This window comes from Megalobrama amblycephala, linkage group LG12, assembly GCF_018812025.1.
Source record: "Megalobrama amblycephala isolate DHTTF-2021 linkage group LG12, ASM1881202v1, whole genome shotgun sequence".
NCBI lineage: Eukaryota > Metazoa > Chordata > Actinopteri > Cypriniformes > Xenocyprididae > Megalobrama > Megalobrama amblycephala.
The window spans coordinates 20,845,504-20,872,763 of record NC_063055.1 but is presented as its reverse complement, the minus strand read 5'-3'; the positions used below and the strand labels follow the sequence as shown (position 1 = coordinate 20,872,763).

General features: G+C 36.2%; 2 protein-coding genes across 3 annotated transcripts; one reads left to right on the top strand and one right to left on the bottom strand.

Moving 5' to 3' along the window:
• Window positions 1-1,680: 1,680 nt before the first annotated feature.
• On the top strand, window positions 1,681-14,981 carry c7a (complement component 7a). Its single transcript, XM_048209784.1, is given in 19 exon segments — window positions 1,681-1,713; window positions 1,930-1,988; window positions 2,720-2,822; window positions 2,948-3,092; window positions 3,162-3,294; window positions 3,411-3,552; window positions 3,728-3,871; window positions 5,965-6,208; window positions 6,315-6,431; window positions 6,576-6,742; window positions 6,914-7,142; window positions 9,996-10,167; window positions 10,305-10,392; window positions 10,486-10,618; window positions 12,051-12,239; window positions 12,402-12,492; window positions 12,658-12,694; window positions 12,696-12,843; window positions 13,987-14,981. Coding segments are annotated over 19 exon segments (2,559 nt in total). The 3' UTR covers window positions 14,172-14,981.
• Window positions 14,982-16,118: 1,137 nt separating this feature from the next.
• Window positions 16,119-27,088, bottom strand: rgs7bpa (regulator of G protein signaling 7 binding protein a). Of its 2 annotated transcripts, XR_007187448.1 has the most exons (7): window positions 26,527-27,088; window positions 24,367-24,533; window positions 21,422-21,552; window positions 20,978-21,122; window positions 20,245-20,315; window positions 16,861-17,059; window positions 16,119-16,656 (listed from the first exon to the last, which is right to left on the bottom strand). XR_007187448.1 is itself a non-coding variant. In XM_048209783.1 (6 exons), the coding sequence occupies exons 1-6, from the start codon at window positions 26,665-26,667 to the stop codon at window positions 16,968-16,970; spliced, it is 747 nt and encodes a 248-aa protein (XP_048065740.1). In that variant the 5' UTR covers window positions 26,668-27,088; the 3' UTR covers window positions 16,119-16,967. The 2 variants fall into 2 exon arrangements, 1 of the variants encoding a protein (XP_048065740.1); XM_048209783.1 differs by having other exon boundaries at window positions 16,119-17,059.
• Between the last annotated feature and the right edge of the window lie 172 nt (window positions 27,089-27,260).

Genomic DNA, 27,260 nt, shown 5'->3' with positions numbered 1-27,260 from the left:
TTCTTTTGTGCTCTTTGCATTATCTCAAATCATGCTGAAGAACATGATCATCAGGTTTTACACAAACTTGTGAAGTTCATGCAGTTCGAGTGCTGCTGTCATTAAAGCAGAAAAGAGGAACACACCATGTACGAAGATGTCCTGATTCATGTAAATTTTCAATTAAACTTTCAATTTAAATAAAATTAAATTAGAAAAAAGCTAAATAGAAGCAGACTTTTGGACGTCACTGAATGACAAGAGGTGTTGGATGTACATGTTTGAGTGTGTGTGTGTGTGTTGTGTGTGTGTGTGTGTGTGTGTGTGTGTGTGTGTGTGTGTGAACACATGCAGGAAAGGACTCTGTGACCGGACGAGTCTGACATGAATTTATGATGCATTACCTGCCCGCCAAACATGTTGCTAATAACAGCTTGCAGATGAGGGGCTCACTGAGAAACTCAATTACCTTTTAATTATGCAAATGAGATCCTCAGAGGAACTGTGGATCCTGAGGTCTAAGGAGCAGAAAAGCATGCCGATTAACCACTGACCCGGAGACAATATAAGGCATTATTATTCACAAAGGCATCTGTGTGCTGGAAAGCACTGTCATTTTGTAAAGAGATACATCAGAAGATTTGACTTTTAAATACAGTGACCTTTCCAGTAGCTAAACAAGATTTCTGAATATCTAACAGAGGCTATGTATTAAATACTCCACATTTGCAGCATCTTAATGGTGCCTGGATGCAGAACCTGATTTCGAACCAGAACAACATGTTCCTGGATCAACATCTTTGATCAACATTCCATTCAACCAATCAGATATGACGGACAAGTTTACAGTTTATGTCAAGTTTAGGCTTACAGTCAGAGTTAGGTACATCAGTGTTATTCACCTATCATTTCCCTCTGATTTTAGGGATAACTTATGAGTAACTTATTAGGTTTAAGGGTAGGCAGGGCCGGATTTACCTTATATTGTGACAGGAAAAGTACATTTTGACTGCGTGCAGTACTTCTTTGACGATAAAGGCTGGGTGGATTCATGATGTTACAATGGAGTTACAAGGTTTAGCACAAGCTCTTTCTAAAGCTTTTCGTTAGTTAAAAATTTGCAAAATTATTTCTCCTTGTTGTATTTGTCCCACCCCCCCTGGAAGTGCAAGCATAGGCACGTGCCTAGAATGTCTACGCATAAATCCGGCCCTGTGGGTAGGGATATAGTTATAGGATTACATTTTTGGACAGGAATGTTGCAAGATCAACAAAATATGTAAAAATCAGGACGTGCGTGATTGGATGGAAAATGGCGCTCTGTCTCCATCAAGTGTTTGTTGTGAATACCTTGACATTACATTCTAATGTAGATGTCTGATTCTCATTAGAAGCATGACAGCTACCTGAGCGAACATGATTTAATCTATCTATTTACTTAAATGGACATCCATAACTGACCATTTAATTCTCAGCAGGCACCATAAATCCTCTAGAGCCATTAGAGAGATTTATGTGCTCTTTCTATCTCCTAGGCCTCGCTCACATTCCAGTGAAATGAGGATTGTGTTGTTACAAGCATTCATTGGCAGAGAAATGATCATTTCCTGCTCATGGCTTGTTTTTTGCAAGATAAGACACAGACTGGGAGTGTTTCCCATAGCTGCTTGCACACAGTAAAGACAAACAGTTTGGAAAGAAATGCACATTCTGCTTTAGATTATTACAATGAAGGTAAGCACTCTTGATTTTTCAATAGGTTCATTCCTGCATCATTTTATGGACCATTAAAAACATGTTTTTTAAAGCCTGATGCTTTAAGTTTAACTTTAGTATAGCCTTATTGAGCTTAATGCAATATTAATAAAATGCATTTTTTATTATTTAACTGTATGATAAAGCACAAAATTATTAGGAGGAAATCTTTTCTTAATTTAACTTTGTTTTCAGTGTTTATTCCTGCATGGAGTATTTTTTGTCTCTCTGTTATCGTCAGCAGCAATTACACAGTAAGTAACTGAAACTCCTTTGCCTTTATAACAAAATATACAAAATATGCCTAAATATACTTTATTTTCTGTTGCTTTTTGAGCAATAAATATTTGATGTAGTTCAGTTTAGTTGTTTTGAAATAGGTCTATAAGTATAATCCATCCATCCATCCATCTACATCACTTTAGATAAAATTGTCTAACAAATGTTTATGCATTTGTTATTTATTTTTGTTTTATTGATTTTGTCTATTTAATATAGTTCAGTTTCTTCTAAAAAGAAATGCATTATAGATTTAATGTTAGTATACAACATACAGTGTACATAAAAAGTTTTTGGACACTGAAGACATGCTTAAAAATGTCATTGCATTATATAACAAAAAGTCAAACTGAAAGTAAAACTGAAAGTAAGTTTCACAAGAATGTTTTAAAACAGTTCCATGTTAAAACTAACATTTTTTTAAATTATTATTTTTATAAATTAATTTGAATGTTTTGTAGCATATTCATAGTAAACATGATGAACTACACCTGTGGTTACTCTAATACACCTTTGTGATCTTGAGGAGAACTGACTTGAGACCAGTTGATTAAAAGTCATTGCACAAAGACACTTTTGAGAAATGAGTCAGCGTCATTTGGTTTGACATTTTGAAATGTTATGTAAAATTATCCAAATACTTTTTGTGGCTACTGTACATATTTGATGTTTGTGAAGACTTTCATTGAGCTTGCTCCTAAATCAGTGCAGTGAGGTCCATTAGGTCTGTGTCTGAACCTGTGGACTGCCAGTGGGGACCCTGGTCCTCTGAAAGCTGGTCAGTCTGCGACGGCTGCTCCAAAACACAGGTGGGACTAGAGTGTTTTGTTTTTGACCTTTTTAATGTGTCATTGTAACTGTACATCTAGTTCACTGCATACATTTGCTGGTTTGTATACTGACATGTTCAAGGCACTTTCTGGGGACATTACAGACACAGATCCGCTCCATTGCAGTCTACTCTCAGTTTGGCGGCCAGCCTTGCACTGGAAGCTCAACCCGCACACAATCCTGTATATCGACTCAGGTCTGTCCCCTCGAGGAGGGCTGTGGAGAACGGTTCAGATGCCAGTCTGGTAATTATTTTGATACATTTCCACTTTTTCCTATTTGAAAGTTATTAGAGTAATTTCTTTCTCTTAAGGGAGAATGTATCAGCCAGTCTCTGGTATGCAATGGAGATCATGACTGTGAAGATGGCTCAGATGAGCAGAAATGTGACAGTAAAGAGATCTGTGACCTGCAAAAACCTCCACCAAATGTAGAGCTCACTGGTCAAGAGTAATGATATCTGTTGTCAGCTTGTTTCTATATTTAATTCAACAATGCATACATATAATCAAAGACACACATCCCAATCTCTAAAGCCACTATGATTGTGTGCGATTGAACTATAGGTTTGATGCCGTGGGGAGAAAGGCAAGAGGAACTGTTATCAACACTATAAGAGCTTTGGAGGTCTGTGTAGAAAGGACCTTCAGTGGAGACCATATGGACCTATACAGACTTCCCCAAAGTGTCCTCAGATACTCTTTCCAGGCAAATGAAATTTCACAATTTACTATACTAACATAAAAATGACTGATTAGTAAAAGAAGAACAGATGTTACTAATGCAAGAGAAAAATCTGGGGATTTCTAAAGAAAAAAAAAACCCAGAAATATCTTTATAAAGAATACTCTTTGGTCTCAGTGTCCTCATTTGTGTTTGCCAGGTCACAGCAAAAAGTGATTTTACAGATGAATCCTATAGCAGCTCCTGGCACTACATCAGTCACATAGAAAAACATTCAAAAACAAGAGGCACAGATTACGGGCATGATGATTATGTCTTCCATGATGAGCTGTTTCAGTCACAGGTACTAAAAACATTTTATTCTAAAACATATTCACTATATAATACAGACTTTCATATAACACTGGGTTAATGTAATACTTGGGTTTCTCCCTTATCTCCATGACTTTATCCTAGTAATTAATCCTGGCCCACAGGGTTCTATATGTTTAACATTCTTATTTGCATATGTATGAAGTTAATACAGTTGATTGATGATTAAGAAACAAGAAAAAATGTAGGACAGGACTTGATTTTATGTTATTATATGTTATTTTTATTCACAAGTTCACAATTACAAACGATAAGATAAATAAAAAGTATTTGGCGTGCTTCAGGGCTCCGAGTTTGGAATGTCGCCCGAACCCAGAGTAGCCTACTCCCCCGTATCTTTGGTTAGGATAGTAACTAGGCAAGTGTGAGGAGACGAGGTGATGGGATGCAGAAAAAAAAATATATCAAGGAACATATGGCGCTTGCGATTCACTTTTTGGTGCTTTTCCACTGCATGGAACGGCTCGGTACGTCTCAGTTTTTGGCACTTTTCCACTGCACGGGACAGCTCATTTTTAATAAATATTGCAATATTGTATTAGAAAAAAGAATTGACTCTTTTTGTTTTAAATCGTTTGAAACACTGCAAAAATAATGTTGTCTCATCAGTTCAGTTAATGTGTTTGCCATCGCTGTTCAATATTTTTAACATTTTCCCATTAGACGCTAAAAACAGCCCTGTACTAAAGGCTGATTTATACTTCAGCGTCGGACCTACGCCGGAGCCTCTTCGCCGTAGGCTATGCGTCTGTTTTCATTTATACTTCTGCGTCGTTGTCCGCGTCGACATGCATGCAGACCACTAGGAGGCGGTGTCCGCGGTCATGTTGAGTATCAAAACAAAAGCGGAAGAAGAAGCAGCTTTTGTCAGAGAAGCTTACAAACAGAAACGGCAGAGAAGCGGCACATAGGTAATGACTTTTGTTGCATGTCGACTTCATGTGTCCCCTGAACCAGAGTGTATTTTCATTCATAGTGAAGTTGAAAGAGCTCGCTCTTCTCCGAGTGCTCTGCGCCAGTTTTTTGACCTGAGGGAGGGGTTCTAGCAGACCAATCACAGCGCTTGCGGTCCGCGTAGAATTGACGCGTTGTTAGATTTTTGAAGAGGTGCACGTCAGGCTACGTCGTAGGCTACGCGTGTTACGCACAGCCTACGCCGTTGGTACGGCGTACACTCGACGCAGAAGTATAAATCAGCCTTAAGGACTGTACAAAATTCATGAATAATACATGAGGTAAGTGCTGAGAAGGTTTGGGATTGGTTGTCTGTTGCTAAACAAATCCATGTGACATTCTAGCACCATGTTGCTTCACTGTTCCTTTCCACCTCAAAAGTTAAGGTTAAAGTCAGCACGAAAGGAAAATTCTGTTTTCTAAATGCACTGTTACAGATCTTCTTGTGAACAATTTATCTGTATATATGCTCCATTTTTAAAAAATCATAAATGCCATATATTATATCATAAGTCGATCTTCCAGTGAAATGCAGTACATGCAGTACTTCTCCAATCATTTAGTCTGCTTAAGTCTCATCCACGTTCATCTGCCTCCACTTTTGAGTGCAACGTCCACTTCTCAAAATCCAATCAACAACCAATGCATAGAAGTCCCCGCCCCTACATTTTTCTTTTCTTCTCCCCTATATCTGTTGCTACTTTTGTTTCATTGTGACTTTAAAATCAGTGTTAACCCTTTTAAAATAAAAGTTTTTCTTAACCCTTAATGTGGCTTGGTAACTCTTTTCAATAAAGTTAGATTCATGAACATTAGTTATTAGACAGCTATCTTAAACTAAACATACTTTTTTAATATTGTTATATTTCAATTAATCAATTGATTATTTATATTTACAATAGTATATTATAAAATTACATTTTAATCAATTTTGAAAGAAAAAAAAAGTTGCATTAGCATAAATTTTACCAGTTAACCTGGGGTTTTAGACATTAATTTAAGGTTAAGTGCCTAACAATCTCTGAATTTGCTGTGGCTTTTAATTGTTTTAAAGTCATTGAGAACACAGGCCAGAATATTTAAATATAAAAATCTCTGTTCACCCTTCAGTCCAAAAATCTGCTGATCATGAAGAGTGATGTGGATGTTGCCCAGTTCCAGAACCAGGCCCCAGAATATCTTCCACTTTCAGAAGAGTTTTGGAAAGCTCTGCTCTCCTTGCCTGTTGCATACGATTATGCGGCCTACTACAATGTGCTGGAGAGATTTGGGACCCACTATATTTCAGAGGGCACTCTTGGGGGCCAGTTTAGATTATTCATGGCGGCCAGCCAAGATGTCATGCATAAATTGCGTAAGTGACCTATATGTCACATATTCATTTCACTTGAGAAAAGTATTTGCCATTCGATATCATTGCAATGTCCAACGATTTTCTGTTGTCTTCTTTTTTTACCTAGAAACTGTGCAAAGAGACTATAAACATTGTGTCAAAACGTCCCATTCAATCCTGTTCATCATCAGATGGACCACAGAAAAGTGCAGTGAACAAAATTATAACAATGTCGTAAAATTTTGTAAGTCATTTAGGAAAAAGAAAGCAAAATCAAACCATAAACTGTCTTTTACTTTTGGAAGACAATGGTACTAAATTATACATGCATATGTGATATTTTCATACTAATTTCAAATACTAAATGTTCAAAATGTCTTCCAAACAGACCAAAGCATACCAAAAAATGATATGTCCACAAATATTATTGGCGGAGCTCCTGGATTTATTGCACAATTGTCAATGTTAGACAAAAACACATCCCTGGAGAATGGCAGGATGTTCTCCCAGTGGTCGGGTTCAATAAAGGACTTTCCAAAAGTCGTCAAAATGAAGGTTTGTTTAGAAATATATGGTATATATGGTATATGGTTAATATATGGTAATTGAATGCAAATGAGTTTGCAATCATACAGAAATGAACGTTAGCTTACCATAAACTGACACATATACATAGGAGCACATGCAATGATTTCATTCTTATGTGTGAATTTCTGATTTGTTCAGCTCAGACCTCTCTATGAGCTGGTGAAAGAGGTCCCGTGTGCAGGGGTGAAAAAGCATCACTTAAAGCGCGCAATTGAGACTTACCTAAACGAGAAACACCCATGCCACTGCAGAGAGTGCCAGAACAACGGCCTGCGTGTGCTTGATAATGATATCAGTAAGTGTGTGTGTAAACCAGGCACCAAAGGCCAGGCGTGCGAGCAGGGGACACCACAAGATGAACAACCAGGTACAGAAATTGTTACATTAAAATTATATAGATCGGGGGTTTTCAAGCTTTCTGATGCTACAGACCCCCAACTATGAGTTGATGATTTTGTATGAACTTGTACATTTTAATTCATAGAAAAAGATGATTTTTAGAAAAAATTAAGCATGGCAAAATGTATGATCATATGAATTTGTCACCAATTCACCAAAAAAAATTAAATATTTATGAATTGCAACCTAATGGCAGCTGTACATTTTCATATATAAAGACCTTTTTACATTAAATTACTGTATTTTTTTTCTACCCACCTTTAGAGTACTGTTAGGTGTACAAACATGAAGAGAGAAAAAACATGGCTTTCAACAGAATAAAACAGTCTTTAGAAAGCAGAATGAAATAGTGTCAAATTATTTTGTATATTATAATATATAAAATATTTTTTAAAATTTTAATAAATTTATTTTATAAATGTTTATTTTATGCATTTAATTTTATTTATTTATAAATTGTAATTTATTTTAATAATAATTAGAATTAATATTTGAACAACAATTTTTTTTATTTTTAGTGGATGTTAGTTCATGCCAGGCTGGGAGTGTGTAGTAAATATGAACATGCTCCACATTTTTTTTTTTAATTATACAATTCATTTTAAAAAGGTTACCCTTCATTTTGATGTTCCATACTACACATTCTACCCAGAAAATAAATAAATAAATACATTTTAAAAATCCGTAAAAATAGGGCAGAATGTACTGTATTCATTTGACGTAATTTTCCGTATTTATTTTTTACAGGTGTTTTACCTGTATTTTGAATTTTGAACTTCATTGCATTGTTTTAGGGTTAAAGGTGCAATGTGTAAAATTTGGGATTATCTATTGACAGAAATGCAATATAATATACATTACTATGTTTTTAGAGGTGCAAAAAGACCTTTCATAATGAACCTTTATGCTTTTACTACTGAGCCATTTCTATCTCATACACTGTGGGTCCCCCCTCCATGTCAAGTCACCATTATGCACCGGCATGTTTCTACAGCAGCCCTAAATGGACAAACACTCCACAGAGCGCGTTTTGTCGCTATGTTGTTCTTCTTCAAAATCGTTCTTGTTTTTAGAGGCAGCTTGCATTGTCAATACGTTGAATACGCACAAAGTTGTAGTAGTAGTAGTCGTCATCGTCTGGTTTATTAGAAGCAGAGACCATTCTTTAAGCTGTGGTCACACTAGACTTTGAACGTGCAAAATTTATTCGGATAACGACTGTAATGGTCGTGATATGACATCACAGTCTACAACGTCTTTTTTATAAGAATTCAACCCATAACTTAAAGCAATACATTCAAAATGTAAAAATATAGAACCTACTCGACTTTACTGCAAAAAATATAATTCTTTTAATTCAGCCAAGAGGTCATGCCGTGACGAATCGATCTTCTACTGGTCGCACGTCTTCACGTGATGCGAATTCACAGGTCAGAGTTCACCAAACTTGAACTTTGGAACGCAGCAAAATGCTAAATTTTCCGCACGAGCTTGCGTTTCCGGTCTAACGCATTCGCATGCGTTTGAATGAAAGTCAATGGAACAAAAAGTGCAGTGTGACCGCCCCTTTAGAAATAAGAAGAAACCTCATTGCTTCACACAGGCTACTCTCTGCTGTCTCAGACGACGACATCTTTGAGTTGTGTCGGCCATGCGGCCACCATAGCTACACCGAAAGAGAGAGGTGCAAGGGGTGTGCGCCGTTAGTTGCAGCAAAGCCACTGGAAGGCAAGCCTGCAACCTTTAGCCAAAAAACGTAATGGCTGATGCTAACTGGCGGTACGCAGGGAGTTTTGAAAGGCGACACGATAGGCTGAGAGATGCCACACTTGATTAAGTTATGGTAAGAGATACAGACCCTCTTATTTCCCTGTAATAATACAATTTCTGGTCTGGTTGCAGTTCGCAAGTTTCTTAGAAGCGGAAGTTTTCATAGTTGGGTAAAATTCTATAGCGTTGAATGAGAGAATACATTAAATATATTTTTTTGTGTTTCCATTTGCTCAAATAGCAAAAGAAAAACTCCACAATAGTGTTCTAACAACTTTCAAAAAGAGGGAAAAAATAGAAAGCGATTGAAAACGGCAGTCAGAAGAGAGAAAGATGTCAATTTTACTGTCCCATCTGCTGTATTAGAAACACCCTCACAGCAGCGATTTTTTTGTAATTTGACGCAAAGGTAATATAATACTAAGTGTATAGTGTTATAAATGTACGTAAGTTATTTTTTTGTTGTTGTTTTTTTTTAATGAAAATATAAAAAACTTAGCAGGATTTACGATACTGATGACCATTAAATCATGTCATCACAGTCTGTGAAAAGCGTCTATTCGCAACCTCACCACTAGATGCCGCTAAATTTACACATTGCACCTTTAACGGAAATGTCCGTAAAATTACTGAATGTCCTGGTAATTTTCTGCCAGTACATTATCCGTTTTTTACAGATTTTTTTTTTTTTTTTTTTTTTTTTTTTACAGTGTAAATATAAGTAACTTTGTAACTACATGTCAACTAACTCTCATTAGAGTATTAGTAGACTGGTTAGAGTTAGGTGTTAGGGTTTTAGTAAAATAAGTTGCCATGTAGCTACAAAGTTACTTATAGTCAGTCAAATGTCTGTTGAGGATCATCAAAATAAATTGTTAGCAGATATTAAGCCGACAGTCTACTTATGGCTACTCAAATGACTTGTAGTTCACATGTAGTTGCAAAGTAGAATTTCTAAACTGGATCTGTTATCTAAAGTTAAGTACCAAAAAACTTTGTGCTTGTTTTTGTGCTTGTTTTTGAGTGTCCAGTTAATATCTTTGTATCTTAGGAGTGATCCATGGAGACTGGGCTTGTTGGTCTTCATGGAGCACCTGCAAGGAAGGACAGAAAAGCCGGAGCCGCTCCTGCAGTCGTCCCGCCCCTTCGGGTGGCAGGAACTGTATTGGGAATGCTGTGGAGATGACAGCCTGTGATGATGCAGAGGAATTAGATTACTTACGGTGAGGAAGGTCAATAGCCTGTTCAAAAGCTGTTATAAGCTGTTCGCTGCAAGGTGCTAAAGACACAGTGAATGATACTGTGCAACAACACTGCCACTATGTGGAAGCCTGACTTATTGGTTTTGACCTATTTTCAGTACAATGGAGCCTCACTGCTTTGATGATTCAGTCACACCCAGGAAGAGTTGTAAAACACCGCCCTTCCTAGCTAATGGGTTTGTTTTGGTAATAATGATTATATGAAATATTCTCCTCCCAACTGTGACTGAATATGTATTCGTGATGTGTTATAATGTTATTTTCTTCTGCTAATTGCAGTACCCCAAAGATGCATATCCAGTGGGCAGTAAGATTGAGTATACATGTATTGAAGGCTATCATTTGATTGGAAATCCTATAGCAGAATGCCAAGAAAATCTAGACTGGTTGCGATATCAAATAGAGTGCAAAAGTAAGTGTATTTGAGTGTTTGGAGCTGTTGTATGCTGATGTTAGTATCCATTTTCAGTGTATTTTGAGTTTTATTTTGATGGCATGTTTATCATTACTGATGACAGTACTGTGCAAAAGTCTTAGTCACTTCAGTATTTTCACCCCCCAAAAGGGTTTTAAGCCAGTTAGTTATATCTTTTGCTGTAGTGTGTGAGTAGTAAATATCAGTTCACATTTCCAAACATTCATTTTGCCATTAATTGTAATACACAAGGAGTCTGACAACAGCCGGTGCTCCACACCGAGATCTGATCTCACCATCATCGAATCTGTCTGTGATTACATGAAGAAACTGAGACAGACTAAATCCAGAAAAACTGTGGCCGTGTCTCCAAGACGCTTGAAGAAACCGACCTGCAAAGCTACCTGAAAAACGATGCGCAAGTGTACCTGGACAAAAACGCAAAGGGTGGAAATACTGATTTGATTTGGTTAATAGAAGTTAATTGATAAATAAAATCTATTTATGACAGTTTTTTTGAAAGCATCTTCACTTTACACTTCTCACAGTACTGTAGATTTGCAGGTTGGTTTCTTCAAGCATCTAGGAGGCACGGCCACAGTTCTTCTGGATTTAGTTTGTCTCAGTTTCATCTGTTTCTTCATGTAATCACAAACGGATTCGATGATGGTGAGATCAGATCTCCGTGTGGAGCACCGGCTGTTGTCAGACTCCTTGTGCATACAAAAATCTCACTGGATTATTACAATTAATGGCAAAATGAATGTTTAGAAATGTGAACTGATATTTCCTGACACACTACAGTAAAAGATATAAATAACTGGCTTAAAACCTGAAAATACTGACCTACCCAATACTTTATTTCTATAAATAATACATGATATAAGTCCATAATATATCTATAGTTTTGAAGGGTGCAAAACTATAGATATAATGATTTTAAATATATATTTTGTAGAATGGTAAACCATGTTTCATAAATACTAGATGATGTATTTTCTTAATTACCATTTTTATGTGATGTATTGTATATTATGTATATAATTATTATTTAAAATATGCATACATTTGGGAGAAACCATGTTTCATACTTAATGATTCATACATTAGTGAGGAAATGATTTGTATTTTATGTAAATATTAATAATATAAATATAAAATATAATAAATTATATGATGTATTTTATATTATGTATAGTTATTTTTTATTTATAGCCTACATTTTAGAGAAATAAGAAACCATGTTTCATTAATATGATATAAATACTTAATATAACAATATTTTGTATTAATATATTATGCCTTTTATAATTATTTTAATTAATTAAATCATTTTATATATTTTTTTAAATTGTATTATTTTACATTTCAAAGAAATAAGAAAGAAACCGTATATATGTTTTATAAAAATGTTGCATGCTGTCTGCAGAAACATTGTGTGATCCACCTCAGCTTCCTCCAGATGTCACCGGAAGCCCGTGGAAGCTTGCCTATAACATCGGTGAAGCTGTCTCACTCTCCTGTCCTGAAGGGAATGTCAAAGAGGGTCCGGCTGAGATCCAGTGCAATGCTGGCCTTTCCTGGTCACCGCAACCAAAAGAAACCAGGTGTCTCACAGGTACAAAACTAGTCTGGAAGCTGTGCTGTTTTGTACAGTAATTCAGAGTGAAGAAAATGGGGATAAACACATTACTTTGCTGTCTTACAAGGACGTCATTTGATTAAATGATCCATAAAAATAAAGAATGCAAGTAAAATTATATGACTTGTTTTCCACTAGTTTTTCAGCCGACCACTGTGCCAGTGCAATGCCAGCCATGGGAAAATCTGGCAAAGGACAAATGTGTCTGTAAAGTACCCCACGAGTGCAAGTATGTTCCCAGACAGTCCACAGGAAGGAATTAGCATTAAACAACACAAATGTCATATAGCAATAAAAAACACACAAAAATGTCAGAAAAATACATTTCTACACAACCATCCACCAAAACCTACAAATTGTATTTTCAGTTTAATAAAGGGTGGTGTTTTTGTAGATCTTCCTTGGAGATATGCGCCACTGATGTGAAGCGCAGGTCGGACGCAGAGACTGAGTCTGTGTAAAGTACAGGCTATGCGCTGTCTGGGACACCAGTACACCCTTGCTGAAGACAGTGACTGCCAGTGGCCACAACGCTCATCCACTGCTTGCCCACTCTGTACCATCTGGGAGAGTTGTGATGGTGAGGGATTGTAAAATACAAGATATAATAATGACACACATCATATCTGAATTTTAGTAAATATGCATTGTATCTTACAGCAGTATAACATGTAAATCAGATTGTCAGGACATTATTTGATCAAAAGTAAAACAGTAAAGCTGAATTTTCAGCTGGCAATTACTCCAGTCTTCAGTGTCACATGATTCAGAAATTAATATAATATGCTGATTTAGTGCTCAGTTATTTTTGGTGCTCATTTATTAATAATGGTTCTTATTATTATCATTAATGTTTAAAACAGTTTCTGCTGCTTAATATTTTTGTTCAGCTCATGATACATTTTATTCAGGATTATTTGATGAATAGATCATTTATTTGAAATAGAAATGTTTTGTAACATTATAAATGTCTTTACTGACACCTTTGATCAGTTTAATGTGGTTTTGCTGAATAATGTTGAATATGAATTTCTTTTTTTAATCTAACTTACCCCTAACTTTTAAATAGTAGTGTATCACAGTTTCAACAAAAATATTAAGCCTCAAAAACAACATTTCAATACTGATAATAATAAGAAATGTTTCTTGAGCACCAAATCAGCAATGATTTCTGAAGGATCATGTGACACTGAAGACTGGAGTAATGATGCTGAAGCTTTGCCATCACAGGAATAAATTACATTTTAAAATACATTATATTAAAATAGAAAACAGTATAAAAAGCAAGAAAGACTTCTTTCAAAAACTAAAAAATCTTAATTATTCAAAACTTTTGACCGGTAGTTCTTTTTCTTTTTTAAATTTATGGGTAAAATAAAGTTCTGTGGTTAACACGATCTGCCTTTCGACATAACTTCCATTTTTAGTTTTACAACATAAATTACACACTGTCATACCCAAACGTGAATGTAGCATCGTAAGTTTTTAAAACATGCACAATGCTTTAAAAATGCTTTTTTATGTTGTAGAACAATTGTGAAAGTCACTTTAAGAAATGCTAGCCACAGAAATTGAAAACTGCCTTTCAAAAACCCATTCAAAGATTCCTGAGGGAGCCCATGGCTTGAAAATGTAAATTCTTGCTAATGTCTTTTTAAACCTGGTCAGGAAAGTGCCATTTTAAAGACTTAAAAATGTTGTAACAATCATGTCGTTGTTGTAGAGCAAACGAACAGCTGCCGTTGCAAGACAATTGAGGAATGCTCATCCTTGGACGCTTGGATCCATGTGTGTGTGCAGCAGGAAGGAGCGTCTGCACCAGTGACAATGACAGAATGTGAGGCGGGCGTGAGGAAATGCAGCGGAGAGACTGTCCGCATTGTCAGCGTTCAACCTTGTCAGTCATAAGCTTAGAGGCTCAATAACTAATTAAATAGTGTAACCATATTATATGTTGAACTGCCTTCCTGTTCCTGCCTTCGTTTTTAAAACGCCATGAATATGCTTTAAAAAAAACAAAGATGGCTTGTCAAGTGAAGTTTTCTTTCTTGTGTTGACATTTTCTGTTAAAACAGGATGTTTGGACAGGACAAAAGAATAGAGCGCAGCAGTGATGCATTTTTGTACGCCAGCCTGTAAGTTAGCATCACACTGGTTCCCTCGACAAGATTTTTCCATTGGCTTTTTTGGATAATTGCAGAAAATAAGCTCTATGACCAACTAAAGTTTATGATTCTTATGTTTTGTTCATCATGATCTTTACAAAAGAACACAACTTGAATAAAAACTGATTTTTGAATAAAAACAAATACAAATCTCCACAATCAAAAAGGTAAATGTAGGCTATGAACAAACACAGATGCATGACTTCAACGTCACCACCGTTAAGCTTCAATCAGTCTTTATTTAAAAACATTTTCCCTGAAAGTTTGTTATAATAGTTTGCAAGAGTGCGATTATAAACAATGAGGCTGTGAAAGCTGACTATAGTGAGTAGATGAGTTTTCCTGTGGTACACATACCTTTCAAAAGAGACCAAAACCATGCATATATTCCAAATGGTTCAAGAACAATAAGCAGTTTACTTTGGGTATGCCTTTTAAGGGGTTTTACAGAAATGTTAAGGGGTTAATGTCCCCCACAACCTCTGTAGTCCCATTTAGCCACTGGTTAGCAATAGCCTTTTTCAAGACAAATAAAAGCTTTGAAAAATCACAAGGGGGTATTACTGATGTATTTTATGTTGTGGAAACGTGAAAATCAATCCTGAGCCAAGTAAGAATTTCACCACAGACCTTTTAAGCATTTAACCAAAAAACCATCAAAACCCCCACTGACTTCAGTGGAACCAGAAGTGCTAAAATGCTAACTCGTTTCCGGGTTTTGGCAAACAAAAACACATCATCCCTCCAGCACTCTATTGAAAAGCTGTAGTGCAGGATGTCATCAATATTTTGGTCTGTTGTCCCAGAAGCGAAAGACAAGTGTGTCTTCTAAAAGTGAATTTTGTCAACATTTAGGAGTATGCTAGTGTATAGATAGTCCATGTGTGTTAGCTTTGAGGCTAAAAGCCACAAAAACTCTCATTTTGATTTCTTGTATTTAAAAAAAAAAAATCTTTATTATTATTTTTTTTAAAGATGGGCATCTTACCGTGACTAGCAAGAGACCAAGCTATGTTTTCCCCTTCCTCAATCCTCTTTCTTTGGTTAGCAAAGCATTAGCATTACTGCACAATTTCAACCATGTATTTCTGGACCTGTAGACCTGTTCTGGACTTCTACTGGGCTCAGAACAGCGTCCTATTCAGCCAGATTCAGACGTCCTGCCAAACTCCTGACAACCAGCCCAGATTCCGCCAACAGCTCGTCCAGAGTCAGCAGTGCAGCCAAATAATTAACCTGAAAACCGTGTCTATTCTTGTAAACAGTTTTTTTTTTTTTGCATTCTCCATTACTGCTTCCACATTGCTTTGAGAAAGTAAAAGGGTAGGAACTGCTGCCAGGTGTGAATTTCACAGCCTCCCTATTAATGTGCAAACAAATCCAATTACCTATAACCGACTGAGATCCAAAAGTGATATTTTAATGGGAGAGTTTTTGTGCATTGAAATTAGAGCCTGTGACCTGTCAGAAGATTGTTCTGAGAATGGTGGATAATAGCATGGCTATCAGGTGGTTTTTATCTAAATAGCCTATATTTTTTAAATAGTTTCTCTGAAAAGATGATAGTATATATTCACAATGACTTATTATTCCACTAATTTGATTCCTCTACCTTTTCTTAACTCATCATGGTATTTTATATGTTAAATAAAATATAATTTTTAATACAAGACACAAAGTTCCAGTTTTGTTAAATCATTAAAAAAAGGTTTATTACCAATGTAAAACGACACTGTGCCTTTTCATAAACACTACAGTATCTTCACCATGCCTGACACATTTAGAACTGTTATTAATAAGCAAGACCCATGCTGAGCCCCTCCAATCTGGACTTATATCACACCAGATGGATAGACATGCCATCCTTTACTGACAATCTCTTTAAAGGAATCACAGTTTTGAAAAATAATTCAGAGCGCTAGGTTTACATTGTATATGTACATCTCTAAAATTCCCATTTATAGATATATTCTTTATTTACAAAGGCTTCTTCAGGTATTTTATACTCCTAAAGGCTGAAAAAAAAGAAAAAAGTTACAGGATTTCGGTTTATGGAAGACTAAATAATACTGTAGTAAAAATATTGTAACAGCAAAAAAAGCAGAACAAAAGAAACAACAGATACCACATTCACTCATGTTGTGCAGTATTAAAAAAAAAAGCATCATAAATGTTTAGCATCATAACCTTTGCTCTAATTAGCACTCTTGAACGCCTCATTACAACACCTGTCTTGACAAAAAGCACAGCATATGAATTGTATGGATAAACATAGCTGTAGTCATACTACAAACCATTTTCTTTACTAAGCATAATGTAGACAAACATTCATTTAAAAATGATCAAATATTATATAGTGTTTGTATGACTACTGATGTTACACAGATATTACTATTTATTCTCATAGCAGTAGGAAATTGGACAGAACTCACCAAAAGAAAGCACTGGTTTTGGAAATGGCAGTAGAACTGTTGATTGGTGAGTGTCACACATTGTGAGGAAACGTAGTCATTTGTGACTGGATTCTGGGAGAGAGCTCTTAGCTGGACACCAGACAACAGAGGCCAAAGAAACGCCGCTTTCTCTGCCGGACCAACGGGTATGGCGTCAGATTCAACAAACTGCTGTCATCTGTATCGAGACAAGAACAGCAAACATTAAAGAATCGTCTGTCCTTTCATCTGCCATTTTACATCAATTTAATGAAACATTATTTCCAGTTCAGCATATTAAAGTTTACCAAAAGTCTAACATTTTGTTACCATCTAGGCAACAGCTACAGCATTTTCCTATCCAAGCTGCAAATTTCGCAATAGAATATGGCAAAAATAAATTGTAAATGTGAAAAAAATGGAAATATTGTGCCTTTTGTGGAAGCCACTGTATTATCACAATAATAATATTAAAATATAGCTGTAAGCAGCAATTACGGGGCCAAGCACAAAAACGGCACAAGAAGCCAGCCAACATGGCTGGGAGCATCAGACCAACAGCAGCAGTGAACAATTAAAGACCTATTAAGATCATTTTAGGCAAAATAGCTGAAAAATTTTAAAAAATGAGGATTTACTGGTTCATATCTTTTGACCAATAGGTGGCGCTGTGACCAAATTAATGTGGTATGGTCAGAGTGAGGTGACTATGACACTTGCAAAGTTTGGTGTCAATATGTCAAAGCATTGCAGAGATACAGCTTCAAGACTGGGTTTTGCATCATGCCTCAAATTCGTTGCTCCGGTATATGAAAACGGTTTGACGTATCAACTTGAAATCCATAACTTTTTGTCGGAATCGTCTGATGATAATACAGTTCGATTTTGGTGAAAATCGGAGCAACGGTCTAGGAGGAGTTCGAAAAAGTCGATTTTCAAAGAAAAAGAATATGGCGGACAGGAAGTTCATCCGACTTTGGCAAATTTGATATCTATGTTCTCAGTATGACCCAAGGAATCTACTGAGACCAGTTTCATTACAATCGGTGAATATAGTCAAAAGTTATTAGCATTTTTGTAAATTTAGTTATAACTTTTGACCACAAGGAGGCACTGTTCAGAAACTTCTCAGGCTCCTTCAGGGCTTTGTGCTGATGACCCATATCGAGTTTCGTAACGATACACTAATGCATTCGTAAAATACAGCATTTTAGCACAAAATTCAAAATGGCTGACGGTCAAAATGTCCGATATGGTAAAATTGGACATCATTCGACTCAGCATGATGCCCCAAATCTAACGAGAACAAATTTTTAGACAAACCCATCAGAAGTTATAAGCAAAAATATCCATTTTTCATATTTCCGAACCAGTAGGTGGCGCTGCGCCGAAACACTGCATGATGCCTCAGGTCATGCTTGTGATGACATGTACCAAGTTTGGTCTGAATACGATAAAGCGTTGTGGAGATACAGCCTTATGTCTATTTTCACAAGCGCTACGTACAATTCGTTCACATGTTTTACGAAAACGGATGGAGGAATCGACTTGAATTCCATAACTTTTTTGTCGGCATGGTCTGAAGATGATCTGGTTCAATTTTCATGAAAATCAGAGTAACGGCCTAGGAGGAGTTAGAAAAAGTAGGTTTTTCAGAAAATTCAAAATAGCGGAAAAATTTTCATGACGGAAAATGACGGTTCAAAAGTTATTAGCATAAACATAAGTGCAACTTTGTGAATCTTCTCAAGTACATTACCATTCAAAAGATTGGGGTCAGTGTTTTTTTTTTCTTTAGAAAGAAATTAATTATTTTATTTAGCAATGATGCTTAATAAAATCAAAAGTGACAGTAAATACATATATAATGTTACCAAAGTTTATATTTCAAATAAATACTTTTCATCAAAGAATCCTAAATAAAATATACTGTATCACGGTTTGAACAAAAATATTAAGCAGAACCACCGATTTCAACATTGATAATAAGAAATGTTTCTTGAGCAGCAAATCAGCATATTAGAATGATTTCTGAAGGATCATGTGACACTGAAGACTGGAGTAATGATGCTGAAAATTCAGCTTTGCCATCACTGGAATAAGTCATATATATATATATATATATATATATATATATATATATATATATATATATATATATATATATATATATATATATACAGTACAGTCCAAAAGTTTGGAACCACTAAGATTTTTAATGTTTTTAAAAGAAGTTTCGTCTGCTCACCAATACTACATTTATTTAATTAAAAATACAGTAAAAAACAGTAATATTGTGAAATATTATTACAATTTAAAATAACTGTTTTCTATTTGAATATATTTCACAAAGTAATTTATTCCTGTGATGGCAAAGCTGAATTTTCAGCATCATTACTCCAGTCTTCAGTGTCACATGATCCTTCAGAAATCATTCTAATATGCTGATCTGCTGCTCAAGAAACATTTAATGTGTACAATTGTACAAAATATTTGTGTACAATATTTTTTTTCAGGATTATTTGATGAATAGAAAGTTCAAAAGAACAGTGTTTATCTGAAATCTAATCTTTTGTAACATTATAAATGTCTTTACTGCCACTTTTGATTGATTTAATGCATCCTTGCTGAATAAAAGTATTCATTTCTTTCATTTCTTTAAAAAAAAATAAAAATACAAATTCTTACTGATCCCAAACTTTTGAACGGTAGTGTATAATGCTACAGAAGCTTTGTATTTCAGATAAATGCTGTTCTTTTGAACTTTCTATTCATCAAGGAATCCTGAAAAAAAAAGTACACAACTGTTTTCAACATTGAAAATAATCATAAATGTTTCTTGAGCAGCAAATCAGCATATTAGAATGATTTCTGAAGGATCATGTGACACTGAAGACTGGAATAACGATGCTGAAAATTCAGCTTCGCATCACAGGAATAAATTACTTTGTCAAATATATTTAAATAGTACACAGTTATTTTAAATTGTAATAATATTTCACAATATTACTGTTTTTTACTGTATTTTTAATTAAATAAATGTAGCCTTGGTGAGCAGACGAAACTTCTTTTAAAAACATTAAAAATCTTAGTGGTTCCAAACTTTTGGACTGTACTGTATATATATATATATATATATATATATATATATTTTTTTTTTTTTTTTTTTTTTTTTTTTTTGATTAAATAAATGCAACCTTTGTGAGCACAAGGCTCTTCTTCTTTCATAAACAACAACAAAAAATCTTAATGAACAATTTGCTATTGTTGGAAGATTTTGTTTAATGAAATATGTTATTTTATGGCCAAGTTTTCAATGAATTTTTCTGTAATATTAGCCAAAATAATCAGAAAGCCAACACTGAGAAAGTGTTGAGATATTACCTTGGTTCTTCAGTGGTAAAGGCATTGTCTCCCTGAGTTTGCTTAGCAGGTTTTTCATTTCTGTCATGTCCCTAGAACATTGAGAAACCATTTCAGATTCAAACTGTCAATTTATGAGGAAAAAAACAGAGAGATAGGGATCATGTTGGGGACATTCACACAGAATGTGTTTTTTGCAGTTAAAAATGTAAGACGCAGGTCAGTGGAGCCAAAAAAAAAAGAAAAAAAAAAGGCAAGGTCTACTGGCCCTCCAGGGCTGGATTTGAGGAACCCTGGTCTAGAGTAGTGCTGTTTGAAAGCAGGTGTCTATCAGTTTACCGGTCCGCTGATAGACACCTGCTTTCAAACGCTCCCACTTTCAAAACCAAACACTTTCTGTGGACTTTCAAAAGCTCCCTTGCGTTGATCATATATTGAGCGCGTGAACACAATGGCCAGTCAGAGGTGTTTACGAATCCGCTCAACAGCACTCAAAGCGTCACATTTTTAAATTTCAGTACTTGGTATCGAAGTTTGTTTTCTTTTAAAAGTTGAACTTATTTTAACTTGAGCGCTGCGTTTTCAGAACGCAGCATCTTGCACGAGACACTGCAAAATATGCAAGACGTGAGCGCAACGGTTAAAGACGTCCATATAGCGTGTGTGTACACTGAAAGACAATGGAAAAGTAGCGCAGTGGAATGTAAAAACACGTTCTGTGTGAACCGACCCTTAAGCCGCTCAGACTATTGACCTCTCAATGTTCTCAATGTCTGTGGCCACCAGGAAGTATGTCTGCGGACAGTCCGCTGGAGTGGAGGACGTGTCTTCCAGGATTGGGATGTCAGAGCTGTCCTCTTTCTTACTGTCTACCTTTGTAGCTCCTGAATAATGTTTCCCTGGAACACATACAGTAAGACATCACTAGCAGACTGTTGAGAAATAGAAATGGTCAAAATATGTCATGTCAAGATTTGACCCCAGGGCAACAGGGCTTTCTCCTGCTCCCAGAACATCCATATTTACCGTTTCCTATAAGCTCAAATCAGATACAAATCACAGAATCTAGCAGAACCAACTCCTGCAAACATTAAGCCACTAGAAGGCTCTACGGTTGGACAAGCCAGGCTTCAACAACGTCAGTTTCCTGTCGCTGATGTGGATGTTTCCTGCTGAGAGCCCAGGGGCACAGCATTACCTTTTCTGTGGAGCTGCAGGGATCCCAGCAGACAAACAGACTTCAGCATCTCCGTCAGGTACATTTCCAGACAGCACTGCAGCTGGATGAAGAGGCGGCAGATCTCCGGATGTATTTCTCCATCTTCTGGGCTGTGAAAAAAGCATCAATAATGCATCTCAGAGTTCTGGCCCCGAGCCCTTGAGCTTCAATCTGTCTAATTTCTTACAAGTTACAAATTCTTGCATTCATATGCCTCACAGTCCACAACAAGTGACCACTAACAGAAATCATGAGTCTTAGGAACATATGATGTCAGTTCTGGGCAATATAGCTAAAGCAAATATTTCTGTATTTTTCAGTCTTTTGATGATAATCAATACATTGGTTTTTATTATTTACACTAAAACTGCTTAAAGGTGCCCTAGAACTTAAAAAATGTAATATAAGTCTAAGGTGTCCCCTGAATCTGTCTGTGAAGTTTCAGCTCAAAATACCCCATAGATTTTTTTTTATTCATTTTTTTAACTGCCTAATTTGGGGCATCATTAACTATGCACCGATTCAGGGCTGCTGGCCCTTTAATTGCTCGTGCTCTCCACCCACGGAGCTCGCGCTTGCCTTAAACAACATAAAAAAAGTTCAAACAGCTAATATAACCCTCAAAATGGATCTTTACAAAGTGTTCGTCATGCAGCATGTCTAATCGCGCAAGTATAGTGTTTATTTGAATGTTTACATTTGGTTATGAATGAGTTTGATAGTATGCTCCGTGGCTAACGGCTAATGCTACACTGTTGGAGAGATTTATAAAGAATGAAGTTGTGTTTATGAATTATACAGACTGCAAGTGTTTAAAAATGAAAATAACGACGGCTCTTGTCTCCGTGAATACAGTAAGAAACGATGGTAGCTTTAACCACATTTAACAGTACATTAGCAACATGCTAATGAAACATTTAGAAAGACAATTTACAAATATCACTAAAAATATCATGTTATCATGAATCATGTCAGTTATTATTGCTCCATCTGCCATTTTTCGCTATTGTCCTTGCTTGCTTACCTAGTCTGTTGATTCGGCTGTGCACATCCAGACGTTCTGCCCTTGTCTAATGCCTTTCATAATGTTGGGAACATGGGCTGGCATATGCAAATATTGGGGCGTACACCCCGACTGTTAAGTAACAGTCGGTGTTATGTTGAGATTCGCCTGTTTTTCGGAGGTCTTTTAAACAAATGAGATTTATATAAGAAGGAGGAAACAATGGAGTTTGAAACTCACTGTATGTCTTTTCCATGTACTGAACTCTTGTTATTTAACTATGCCAAGGTAAATTCAATTTTTGAATCAAGGGCACCTTTAAAACATCTGAAGGACCATAATTTCAACTAAACAGCCATTGTTGCCAAGTAGATTCTAAATCTTTAATGTACAGTAGTTAAAATACAGTAAACATTTAAGTAAAAATAATCATGGTCTGTTTTCAACACTAAATGAACACAAGGAAGAATTATATTTAACGTGAACCAGAGATTAAACATTTCTCACTGATGAGGCAAATCGAATGCAAATTGAGCTTTGAATTGATTCATTGAAATGGAAACAGAACTGATTCACAGAATTGAATCAAACTTACCAGCACTAACAACAATTTTGCTACAGTTTAAATCAATCTGTCTTAATGCTTTAAAAGGACCATGGATCTATCTAACTTAATGGCCAAATATAAAGCCCACTGAAAACATGGCAATATTCAAGATGCCAGCAAAATTATTGGATGTTTGAATATTTCTGAGCAGCATGTTTACAAGGCTGTACAGACAATCTAGCGCTCTAAACACATTAGCTCAGTGGCCAGTGAGAATTCTCAGAAAATCATATTTCTCAGAATCCTACGCCTGTAATTACTGCTCTGTAATTCCCAGGTGGAATGCAGTGGCATGGTGGATACTTTATTTTCCTGTTCTTGAATTACCTGGAACAGAGAGATGTACCAAACCCATGTAAGATAAATCATGTAAAGTGTCCATCAGACATACCCTTTGCCCTTTGTTCCCTTCTCTCTATGGTAAATTATCATATTGTCTGTAACACTCACTACTAAATATATTTAAATACCAAATAAAATACCATATAAAAGTAGTAAAATTACATGTAAAGGGACATTTCTCTCCATGTTCATGCACAGAGCAAGATATCATGATTCATGATGAAAATAGATCCATGCCATTACCTCTGGTATATTATTACAGAACATTCATGCAACCAAAACACTACATTCTGATTGTCTTGCTGTAATTAGCAGAGAGGAAACAAAATGTTTTCTAGTAAAGAGCATTTTTGGAGGCTGTATCAGAAAAATGTCACTTAATATGGATATGTGTTGACTAATATAGAGCTGTAGTGTCAATTTATTGTGTTAAATATAAATGTGTTAATATAAAACCATGATTTATGATAAATGCGCAGTAGAAAGCAATATTTCCAACTTCGATCATGTATGTATTCTGCTCTCCCAACATAGCGCATGTTAAGCCAGTCAGAACTAGCTGATATTTAGTAACTAAATGGTGCTGTGAAGTTTTGTCTCAGTCTTATTATATATAAAAAGCTACAATATAATAATATATGATATGATTTTATAGCTTGCATGCTTTTAATATGTAATGGTTTAATAATGACTAGAGGTTTTCAACAGGAGGTCCATGACACCTAGGGGGCCCGCATGGGTACTGCATGCCAATTGTTGGTTGATAATTATTATTGAAAAAAATAATTAATTAAATTAATTTAAAAAGATAAAAATGCATAAATAAAAAACAAAATATTAATTTCAAACAAAGCTAAAGAAGCTAAAGTTTAGCTAAATGTCTCATTGGCCCACCCACGTTAAAATGCAATAAGCTAACATGTAATGTACAAATATTTGAAAATTATGATATTGTATTAAATATGTTTTTACCCTGATATTGCAGAAAGGTTTTGATGAGCAGTCCGTGCCATCTCACAGCCTTTTGTGCGTGTCTTGTGCATTTCCGCACGGAGAGAGGGACAATCAGTGGAAATCTCTCCTATAGAGATAACCAACTCCCTATAGAGGGCCACAAGTGTATTGAACTCCTGGACAACCTGATGGAAGAGAGAAAAACAAAAGCAAACAAACTGAGAAAATATAGGGCTCACATAACCATTTTAATTTTAAAATTTATGAAGCAGATAAATAAAATGTGACTAAACATTGATGAAATGACATGTATCCAACTTGTCAAGACATTTTTCATTTTGAACAGAGAATGTCACAAAAACAGGCCATTTGTTGGAAAGCAGCGCCTCAGGCGACAGATGCTCATGCCATTTTATCAATATTTGGTAGAAAGGATAAGCGTTCAATGGCAAGCAGTTTTAACATTTATGTCTTTAAATAGCATCTGTTTTTATGTTACTAACACTTATATTTTAATTACTTGTAAGCAGTGCTCCCGAGGGCTGAAATCACCCTTGGATGAAATTACATTCCTCCCCCTCGGTTGAAATTGTGTTCCGGGGTGGGGCGGTCCGAGAAAAAGTAGGGTATGCTACATATATAGAGGCATGTACCGGCCCACTTCGAGCACTGCTTGTGAGTAATCCCATAATGACTACTATGTTTATTTAACTTCACTAGTTTTTATTCATTTAATATTAGTACTTATTTCTATTTCTATATTGACTAGTATCTATTCAATATAGTAACTAGCACTCATTTGCTCACTACCGAAGTTCCTTTAAAGCAAGTCATTTCACTCAGCGGCCATCTTTGAAACGCCTCTCGGGCAGCTATTTTGGTCATGCAAGTACAGCTTCTATCTCTTTGAATGAGAAACATCAAAATCTCCAAAGCTGTTCAACAAGCTTACAAGTAAATTTCATATTTGAAATCACCAGTGAATTCTGAACACAAACCGTCCCATAAATGTTTTTTTTTCTTATGCTCAAATAGCGTTAAAAAATGTGCAGTCCTAAGCATGCGTCTCAGAACACTGTTTTCTATAGAGGCGTTGACGTTACCATTTTATTTAGAGTCTTTGCTTACTAGTAAAAGTGACAAGTTACTCTTACATTGTTCTTGGAAACATATTGCATATTTTTGTTGTTGAAATATATGGGGATCTGTGGTTCAGGGGCCGTTTACACAGCACCGTTTTCAACTAAAAACGGAAAATTTTATGCATTTTGGCCGTTCATTCATGCAACAATGGTGCCTTGGTGGCCTGAAAAGCAAACTTTTGAAAACAGGTTTCAAAGTGCAAGTTTTTGAAAACATCTCCATGTAAACAACAAAAACGCATATCTGTGAAAACGATGATGCCATGCACACGCATTACATGATCAGTTTATAGTGTTTCATCGCCATCTAATGGCCTGCCAGCAGAATACAGCGTTTTTAGTCATCTTCGCGGATTCGTATGAACGGGGATAGTTTTGACAATGGTGTCGTCTGTATGCGAAAACTCAAAGGAAAAACTTTTTTGTTTTAAGCATATCGTTGTCTGTAAACATACCCTCAAATGTCAACTACTGTCTTTCAACAAGGAGCTAAAGCTATAAAATGTAGCCTACTAGTAGCCATACGGGATAGTCAGTAAATTAAAAATACTTCCAGCATTTAATAAACAATTGGAATACATATCAGAACATCTGACATTTGCACCACAGACCGACATAGAATTCAATGTCAAAAATTCAAGCCAACTCAATGTTAAAACGGCTTGCCACACGCTTTCTGCCTGTTCACGGGGCAAAGACTCCTCAAACACAACACACGAGCTTTAAAAATGTGCTCGCAGTTTTAGCCCAAAATAGAGTACTAAATCTTATCGCTCACTCCATGCCATAATCTGTCAAATTAAGCGTTGTTTCTGGAAAATCAGTCAGAAAAAAGGAAGCTGGAACTACCGCCGCACCATAGTATAAGTCACAGACCTCCAAGCCAAAGCATTCATTTTTTAACGTCCCTAGTGTCGCATTATACATTTAGGATGTTGGCAATTGCAGAACCTTGCGTGAATTTAAAATTGTGGTTGAACAATCCGCAGGAATCATAGTGGAATAATGCTGTGGGTCATGACGCAGGCATACGCACCATTCTGCAGTCCGCTACGGCACGCAGAGCTTCGCTGCTCTCCCGGCGCTCCGACTCTCTGGACGGGGGCTTACTGCCGATCTGGAAAATGGTCCCGGCAGTTCTGGGGCGGTTTTTGCGCCCATTCGGTGCAGAACTCATGCATACACATCAAGTGAAGAAACTGCCCTGATATAAAATGCTGATTGATCAATATTCTGCCACTCGTTTTGGTAAATTTCTTACTCAATTGATCGATCTGCCCGTGTCTTGCTCCTGGATTCTCTCCGCATTGCCACAATGCAGAAGCCGAGTCACCTTCATTCACTCCAGCAGAGAGCTGAAGTGTCCTTGCAGGGTTTCGTCTTCTTCAGCAGGGAGAAATGCGATAACAAAGAACCAGATGCAAACATGTCTTGATGCACCGTATAGTCCCTCAACGAAGAAATAATAGCTGCTTGTAAACGAAACGCCTCCCCGCGACAATAATCGCTACTTGAGATAGACTATGTGGCGCAAGTTGAAATGATAAACTCTATATGGCGTTTATTGAGAGTAGGTAGCAGAAGGTGATCTAAGAGCGCTATTCTAACCTTGATAGGTGCAGTTGCTTGAGGCATGACGTGGTTGAACACACTGCACTCTCATAGGATGAGAATACTAATGCAACAGATTCACCAACTCACCAACTCAGATTCACCAATCTCAAATGAATCTTATTAAACATTCATAAAAGTAAAGTATCTACTTACGGT

Excerpts from the sequence above, each read along its gene's own strand:
- rgs7bpa (XM_048209783.1), bottom strand. The coding sequence starts at position 26,667 with ATGAGTTCTGCACCGAATGGGCGCAAAAACCGCCCCAGAACTGCCGGG. Across the intron at positions 20,316-20,977 it reads GACATTGAGAACATTGAGAG|GGACATGACAGAAATGAAAA; the intron begins GTCAATAGTCTG and ends TCAATGTTCTAG. Across the intron at positions 17,060-20,244 it reads TTTACCACTGAAGAACCAAG|ATGACAGCAGTTTGTTGAAT; the intron begins GTAATATCTCAA and ends GTCTCGATACAG.